Genomic DNA, 8,975 nt, shown 5'->3' with positions numbered 1-8,975 from the left:
GAGAAGTACAGCTGCTTAAAAAATAGAGACCAGATGATGGAAAACTCGCCTGGTCCATTTGTTCCAATCAGAGAGCTGGTCCTCGGTGGCAGACACAGGGGTTTGAGGCAGGACGAGCAGTAGTATGAAGATGGCTCGAGAAACTCTGAGACAAACAAATTAAACAAAACAAAACAGGTAAATAAAATCAAACCAGACCTATATTGTCCACCCAATTCCCTAGAGAAACCGGAAGGTCTACCCAGTTCTGGCTCCTGCATCATAATTGCAGTGCCATTTGGCACCACTAGATGGCAATCCTGTTCTGAATGCAAGCAATTATGGATAGAATTTCAAATGGATTGTTTCCAGCCTATCAGGTTGGGGGAAAGTCTTGCAACTTTTCTGTTGATGGGGATATGGAAAAGTCAGAAAACTAGACGCTGCTTGTGGGTGTTTAAATTGATAATTTCATTTGGAAGAGAAATATTTTAATTATTTCTTTTATTTTTGAGTTATATTTACACCATTTCCTCCTTCCCTTCCCTTCCTCCAAACCCTTCCGTATACCCCTCCTGGCTCTCTTTCAAATTCATGGACTCTTTTTTCATTAAGTTTTGTTACATGAACATATAAATGTTATCTATAACATATATGTTATGCTTACACGTAACATACATATTTATACATGTTCCTAAGTTCCTGGGTTACTTGTCCACAGTTACAGAGCTAGTAAATGAGAGAGTCACAGCTATACTCTATTGCACTGTCTAGCGCGTGCTTTGCACATACTGGACAGCACGTGAGAAGTGTTCCCTGGAGCGCTGCCGGCACCGTTAAAAGTGAACTTGATAACTGATTAGCATGGCAGTGATCATGAGGGAATGCCACAGAGTACTTAAAACTAATGCCAGTGCTGGCTGTGGCACGCATCTGTAAGCCCAGCACTTGAGAGGCAGAGGCAGGCAGGCAGATCTCTGTGAGTCCAAGGCCAGCCTGGCCTATGAAATGAGTTCCGGGAAAGGCGGGGCTACATAGAGACCTTATCTCAAATCTCAAATAGTAATATTAACGTTGATGACGACGACGACGACGATGATGAAGTGCAGCACATTCACATGTGGTCAACCTGGGTAGATCTCGAGAACTAATTGCCGAGGGCAGGGCATGGCACTCATACAGGACATGAAAGGCCTTTGTTTAATTCTTAGCACTGAGAAAAGATTTTTTTTTTTTTTGAGACAGGGTTTCTCTGTAGCTTTGGAGCCTGTCCTGGAACTAGCTCTGTAGACCAGGCTGGTCTCGAACTCACAGAGATACGCCTGCCTCTGCCTCCCGAGTGCTGGGATTAAAGGCGTGCGCCACCATCGCCCGGCTAGAAAAGATTTTTTTAAAAATTCTAAAAACTAAAAAAAGGCAAAACTTCCTTATTCCTGGAGACCAGCCCATGTCCTAAATCTATAAAGGTATACATTAGAAAGATCCAAACATGCTGATGTTTGTCTCTCTGAGGAGGGGAATGGGATCAGGGAGACAGTGGACTCATCTGTTAGTGTTCTTTATATTTCTCATCTTTTTATAGCTCTTAAGCAAAATGGGAGAACCTCAAACCCCAAACCGGAATGTTGTTTTATATTTATCAGACTCGTGGGGGTGGGGGCAGAAGGAAGTCAGTTCTGCCCTATACTTAGGGTTGATTGCTTTAGAATGGTTTCCTCTAGGTACCAGCTCCAAACATGTTAAGTGTTTCTTTAAAAATAGACGTTTGGCTACTCCCTTGCTTCACTCTTCTGGATCTGGGGAAAGGCAGGCGAAGTTGTAATCAAATGTTAATTGCTCAGGTGGAAAGCTGCAGTGATTAGTACAAATTACCCCCTTCTAGCGCCTCTTAAAGCCGGTAGGCAAATTGGTTACCTAGAAACATGGTCTCGCTAGCCAACCCTCTTCCTGTATTTGCCAAGGTCAACACATAAAACCACAGGGTCACATGTTGACAAGTTTCCCTATAACTTAAAAATAGGCTCTTAGAGGTTAATGTTCTCAGATCATCCCAGGCTAATGGCTACAATGAAGGGGTCAGGTCTGAAGGGGAGGAAAGTAATTTGGGGTCAAATTGGAATTGTTTTTTATTGTCAGTGTCTCTGCCATTCTAAAGCAACGAATGAGTAGTTACATCAGGTTGTTTCTGCAGTACTGGGGCTAAACCCAAACCCTTGTACATGCTGGGTAAATGTTCCACTATGGAGCTATATCACCAGCCCTGAATTATATTGGAAAAGAGAATATACTGAGCTTTGTCTCAAAAGCTAAGAACTTCCAAATCTTATATTTCTGTAAGGAAGTCAAGATGGCTCAGTGAGCAAAGACACTTGCTATCAAGTCAGACGAGCTGAGTTAAGGATTCCCAGAACGGGAATGGAGAGATGGCTCCGTAGTTAGGAGTACTTGCTATTCTTGTGGAGGACCCATGTTCAGCTCCTAGAACCAACACTGGGTTTCCAACCACCTATAACTTCAGACCCAGGATATCTGATGTCCTCCTCTGGACTCAAAACACACAAAATCTTTAAAAATGTTATTAGATTCTTTTTTATGTGTGTTGGCCTGCATGTATGTATGTGCACCGCATGTGTGCTTGGTGCCTGTAGAGGTCAGAAGAGGGCATCCAGATCCCCTGGGACTGGAGTGACAGATGCCTGTGAACCACCATGTGGGGTCCAGGAAATAAAACCTGGGTCTCTGGAAGAGCAGCAAGTGCCATCTCTCCAGCTCCATAAAATCAAGTTTTCAAAAAGAGAAAAAAATTTCCCAGGACCCAGGTGGTGGAAGAACCAACTCCACGAAGGTGTCCTTTATGTCTATGTGTGCACTGCACAGACACCACACAACGCATGCTATAAACGGGTGAATGTTCTTTAAAGCCTTCAGTAAAGTGTGATTAGTGCTCACCTGTAATCTCAGCCCCCAAAGCAGAAACAGGAGGATTGCCGTGGCTCAACTAGGTACAGCGACATAGAATGTTCAAGGCAAGACTAGGCTGGCTAAGCAGTGAGGCCAGACCCCGCCTCAAAATAAAATAAAACTTTAATATACAAAACCTATCTCACTGAATATATATACCATTTAGGGGGAAAGGGGGCATTAAAAAATTGAGTAATATCGTTACTCAAGTTTGACCTTATTGTTCTACGCCTTTAATAGTGATCATTTATTTATTATTATGTATACAATAGTCTATCTGTGTGTATGCCGAAGGCCAGAAGAGGGCACCAGACCTTATTACAGATGGTTGTGAGCCACCATGTGGTTGCTGGGAATTGAACTCAGGACCTTTGGAAGGGCAGGCAATGCTCTTAACCACTGAGCCATCTCTCCAGCCCAATAGTGATCATTTCTTGAGATTCTGTTTTTCCATGCTGGCCCTCAGCTTTTGGGTTCAAGATGTCTTCCTGCCTCAGCCTTCAGAGCATCAGGACTGTATACATGTGACACCATGTCTAGTTTTTCTTTTTAAGGTTAAAAAAAATAATGCCCGTGTGTGTGGGTATACAGATGTGAGTACAGGTGCCCTCAGAGGCCAGAGAGTGTGTCAGAGTCCCTGAAACTGGAGTTAGGCTATTGTGAGCTGCTGTGTGGATGCTGGGAACCAGGCGTGGGTTCTCTTGAAGAGCAGATGCTGACTCCTCCTAGCCATCAGGCACTCTATTTAACACCCCTCCCTGTTTTGTTTTGTTTCTCTGTAGCTTTGGAGCCTGTCCTGGAACTAGCTCTTGTAGACCAGGCTGGTCTCGAACTCACAAAGATCCGCCTGCCTCTGCCTCCCGAGTGCTGGGATTAAAGATATGTGCCACCACTGCCCGGCTCTCCCCATTTTTTTTTAAAAATGTGTGTTTTGGGGCTGGAAAGATGACAGCAGTTAAATGCTTTCTGCTTTCAGAGGGTCAGAGTTTAGCCCCCAGCGCCTCTGGCTGGCATCTCACAGCTGCCAGTAACTCCAGGTCAAGGGATCTGATGTCCTCTTTTGGCCTATGCACACACTCACACAGACATATACTAATACAGATAAATAAAAAATTTAAAACAATCTTTAAAATGTGCATTTCCTTTTCATCAGACTGAGGTTTGAACTGATGTCATAGGAGTATCAACTGTGGACGAGTTGAGTCTGTAAAGAAGGAAGCCTGCCTGGAGCTGTGATCACAGTACCTGTCCCAACATTAGCATTTTCCAGGTCAGCCTTCAAACATGGCTCAACACAGGAACTCTACAGGGAGCTTTGAGACTTTCAGCTCTGACAGGAACGGCTAAGGCATCCAGCTTTTTGGAGTGAGCATCTACTGTATTCTCTGCCTTCTGGCATGGATCACCACTGTTGGACTACCCAGCCCTATAGTTTATGTCAACCCAGTAAATCTTTTTTATTTTCTTGGTTCAGTTCTTCTAGTGAACCTAACTCACTTCTCTATCTACATCTTACTTTGTCAGATTAACTATGCTGAGAGCTCATTTAGGACATCTTCTTTACGCATTTATATAGAACTCAGTAAGCTAGGGGCTGGTGGGAAAATTGTGGACTTAAAAGTAAAGTGCAAAGCTTGACAGTAGGGCATATGCCCAGCACACACCAGGAGTTTGGTTCCAGCACCACAAAAAATATAAATAAATAAAGTTAAAACAATTTTCAGGCCCATGAAATTACCCCACAAATACGCATTTAAATAAAACCAAACAAAACCACTTTATTACTCTTTTTTTCCTCTCCCAAGGAAATAATGACATTTATCTTTCTCAATTCCAAGAACAACCAATGATTATCTACCAAACACAGAAAAAAAAAAAGGATTATATCAGTGTTGCTCTTAGCTGAAAAATCCCACAACAGTGTTTTTCTAGTATATGGCCTGCTGACTGACACCAGAAACAGATACTACACCCTAACAGTGGTGACCACTGCTGGGCTCCACTGGTATAGAAAGGTTCTGGCCCATGCTGTGGTGAGTGTGCTAGCTTTCTAGGCAGCCAGGCTGATGGCTCTCCCTCTTCACACCCTGGTGGTTGGGACCCTCACCCCCTCCCTGAGAGCCCTAGGGGCATGCTTGGCACATGAAGCTTCACTGCCTTCTGATCTCAATCCAAAGACTGGGCATCCTGCCAGGGACACAAAAAGATCTGCAAGTGAGTCCAGAAGTCACCAAGGTGAGTGTCAATCCTGTGTGCCCTCTTCTGGGTACATAACAGAGGTAGTACAGCTGGGTCAGTGCTGACTTCTCACTAGCAATACGTCCCAACAAATTACATCTTCAGTTTGTGTTAACGTAACTCTCAGATTCGCCCAATGTTCCCAAGTCATATCCTGGCCTCTAGTCCGGCTTCGGAATACTCTGATTCTTTTGTTTTTCTGTATATTCTTCTAGTCGAAGAAGCCACTTGGCCCAATACTTGGAACAGAGCTCTTCATCCATGAAATGACGGTGGGCAGGGGACCCGTCTTTATAGGCCACCACAATTAAGCCACACCGAACCTAGAAAGAAACACAGCACAGCTCCACTAGCTCCTCTTGTTCCAGGGCGAACCATCCAATGTTAAGCATCTAGGTAGTAGCTCCAAACCAGTTTCCAAGATGAGCTGGTTAAAGATTGCACCAGGATGCAGGGAACACAGAGGGCAGATGAGAGACTCAAGAATGGACTGTGCTCATTAAGCAAGAGTGGGGGTGGGAAACAGCCCGAGAAGGGGAAGTGCTCTGTAGATGAGAGAACCCTAAGGAACAGTCAGTAGTGTTATAAAGAGTGAATCCCAACACATACACACACACACACACACACACACACGCACGCACATACTCACGCACGCACACACATACTCATGCACACACACACAAGCTTATCAAGCAGGAGCTAAGGTTCTGACCTGAAAGCTGTAGTGAGCATCATGGTTTACAGCACCCATGTACGCCACGACCTGTAGTGGGTTATCATACGTATTGTGAATAAAAGGCTTTGGTTTCTCTGATGTCTTCCAATCAATCAGACACAGCTTGCCTCTAAGGAGAATCCAGAGGAAATCTTTGTAAGTAACAGTTCAAATTGAAAACCTCAGGCCAGCAAGATGGCTCCGGGGGTAAGGTGCCTGCTGCCAAGTCTCACAACCCAAGTTCAATGCCTCGGAGGAGCATGGTAGGAGAGCAAACCCCACATGTGCACCATGGTGTGGGAGTGCACACATGAATACACACACACACACACACACACACACACACACACACACACACAAATAGATAATTTAAATGTAATTTTAAAATCCCCTGAAGCCAGGTGGTGAAGGTGCATGCCTTTAATCCCAGCACTCAGGAGGATGTCTGTGAATTCGAGGCCGGCATGGTCTACAAAGTGAGTTCCAGGACAGCCAGGGATACACAGAGAAACCCTATCTTGAAACAAAACAAAACAAAATCCCCGGAAGCAGAAAAAACTCCACTAAGTTAACTCTTCTCTTTTGTCTGTTATGTACTTTAATTTTGGTTCCTTAATGACTGGTGCTTCTATCCTCCATTTTCCAAAATAGACTTTATTTCTTAGGGTTAGAAGAGCACAACAGACATGGTCTTTATACCTAGAATTCTAGCAAATGTGATGTGGAGGCAGGAGGATAGTCACGAGTTCAAAGCCAGCCTGGGCTATTGAGTGAGTTCACGCCTTCAGGGGGAAAACCAGAATGGATGGGCTAGACAGTTTCAACAACAGGGAATTCTATTATACACAAAGCACTCAGGATTAGGAAGCACATTTTTCAAGTTCAAATAATAATTCTTTTTTTTAAAAATTTATTTATTATGCATACAATATTCTGTCTGTGTGTATGCCTGCAGGCCAGAAGAGGGCACCAGACCCCATTACAGATGGTTGTGAGCCACCATGTGGTTGCTGGGAATTGAACTCAGGACCTTTGGAAGAGCAGGCAATGCTCTTAACCTCTGAGCCATCTCTCCAGCCCCCAAATAATAATTCTTTATTCCTTGGGATTTTCTTGGATTCCTTTACTTTAACAGCTGGCAGGAACTAAAATTACAGCTACATCATGGTCTTAGTTAAATTTTTTTTGAAGCACAATATATCAGTAGTAAGGAACTCATTATGGACTGATTACACATTATGGCACTTTAAAATAAAAGCTGAGGTTCAATCTGTGGGAACCTATAATATATAGACATAAAAGAGAGGAGATCTGGATCCTTGCCTAAAGGTTTATATGCAGACAAACACTTCTTCACCCCATCCATTCTGATATGATACAATACCCACTAACTGTAGACATTCAGAAGATTAGAGTGTAGGGCCAGGCTTGGTGGCCTGCGCCTTTAGTCCTAGCATTCAGGAGGCAGAGGCTGGCATATAGTGAGTTCTAGGTCAGTTAAGACTACGTGGTGAGACCCTGTCTGAAATAAAACCAAAAAGAAGGAGGAGGAGGAGGAGAAAGAGGAGGAGGAGGAAGAGGAGGAGGAGGAGAAGAAACAACAAACAGAGAAATTCTGTCCCTTGGAATAGCATGGATGGATGGATAAATAGACAGTATACTAAATGAAATAATCAGGGGCAGAAATGATGTCAGTTACATGGGGCATGTAAAAAGTTAAATTTAGAAACTGGGCATGGTGACTCACGCCTTTAATCCCAGCACTTGGGAGGCAGAGACAGGTGGATCTCTGTGAGTTCGAGGCCAGCCTGGTCTACAAAGCAAGTTCTAGGACAGCCAGTTATTCAGAGGTTCAAATGTCTCACACACACAGATTCTACACTCTTCCCCCACATCCTGTTATTGCTCACATGCTTTATTTGGAATGGGGTATCTGTAGAAAACAGCCAGCCTTGGAATCGGGATGACTGGGGAAAAACAATAACAGCCACGACTTAGAAACCGTAGTGGGTTCAGAATCCTTATCATATCAGCCACTGTCTGGAAGCCAGGAAGAGAGCTGATGTTCCGGGCCAAGAGATCACTGTACAATTTTTGGGAAAACAGGAAAAAGGGGGGGGGGGAGCAGAAGAAAATAACACTGATTAAAGAGGAAAACAGAAAAGAGCATGCAGGAACAGCGAAGTCTTGCTGCTGGCATATTTCTTGGAGAGAAGGGAGAAGGGACAGGCTGGAAGTCAGGCCATCCTGGGGCTATTGAAAAACACACTTTCCCCACCACTCTGATTTTTATATTGGCATCATAGTGTTTTCCCTGCTCTATTTCTCCCACCTCCTGCCCTATTCCCACTTCTTTTTTACTTTAAAAAAGGTGGAGGTCGGGGCTGGAGAGATGGCTCAGAGGTTAAGAGCATTGCCTGCTCTTCCAGAGGTTCTGAGTTCAATTCCCAGCAACCACATGGTGGCTCACAACCATCTGTAATGGGGTCTGGTGCCCTCCTCTGGCCTGTGGGCATACAGACAGAATATTGTATACATAATAAATAAATAAATAAATAAATAAATAAATAAATATTTAAAAAAAAAAAAGGTGGAGGTCACAATTCCTCAGGCACATCTAGAAGCGGGTTAAGAGACGCCTGCCCGTGGACATCACTGCACCACCCACTGTGATAGACGCTGTTGTACTTACTGGTACTCAGCCACACAGTCCAGCATCCCTACATACTTCAGGGCCTCGTGCTGAACAGCGCTTTCCAGGGCTTGCACACCACTGATTTCTTTCAAAATATGCTGGACGCTTTTGATATAGCCAGACTGGAGGAGTTCTTCTCTCCCTTCTAAGTTCTCCTGCGGGGAGAGTATGCTTTCCAAGGCTTCATGGAACTTTCTGCCTTGTAGAAAGGTATCTAAAGAGAAAAATCAAGGGAAAATAAAAACTGAACCAACCGAAACCAAACCAAAGCAAGATTTAAACTATATACATTATAAACAAGTTATCTTTAAACGGCAACCCCTTCGACACAAAATTTCATCCTTTGTTTTTGTAGGGTCTTGTTGGTACTACAGGCTGGCCTTCAGT

At 44.0% G+C, this 8,975-nt stretch overlaps 1 protein-coding gene across 4 annotated transcripts in view; it reads right to left on the bottom strand.

The window, feature by feature from the left end:
• Mgme1 (mitochondrial genome maintenance exonuclease 1) overlaps positions 1 to 8,975 on the bottom strand; it is a 15,696-nt gene continuing 6,721 nt past the window's right edge. For 3 of the 4 annotated variants that reach the window (XM_050159566.1, XM_050159567.1, XM_050159568.1), the window contains exons 3-5: positions 8,586 to 8,802; positions 5,891 to 6,023; positions 4,699 to 5,501 (exon numbers count right to left, since the gene is read on the bottom strand). In XM_050159566.1, the coding sequence (XP_050015523.1) occupies positions 5,340 to 5,501; positions 5,891 to 6,023; positions 8,586 to 8,802 (512 nt within the window). In that variant the 3' untranslated portion in view covers positions 4,699 to 5,339. Of the gene's footprint in view, positions 146 to 4,698; positions 5,502 to 5,890; positions 6,024 to 8,585; positions 8,803 to 8,975 lie in introns of those variants that run through there. The other variant, XM_050159569.1, reaches the window with a different exon arrangement.

Source organism: Alexandromys fortis, unplaced genomic scaffold (assembly GCF_014885135.2).
Source record: "Alexandromys fortis isolate MF-2015 unplaced genomic scaffold, M_Fortis_MF-2015_v1.1 scaffold_115, whole genome shotgun sequence".
In the NCBI taxonomy this organism is placed as follows: Eukaryota; Metazoa; Chordata; class Mammalia; order Rodentia; family Cricetidae; genus Alexandromys; species Alexandromys fortis.
This window is presented reverse-complemented; position numbering and strand designations above follow the sequence as displayed.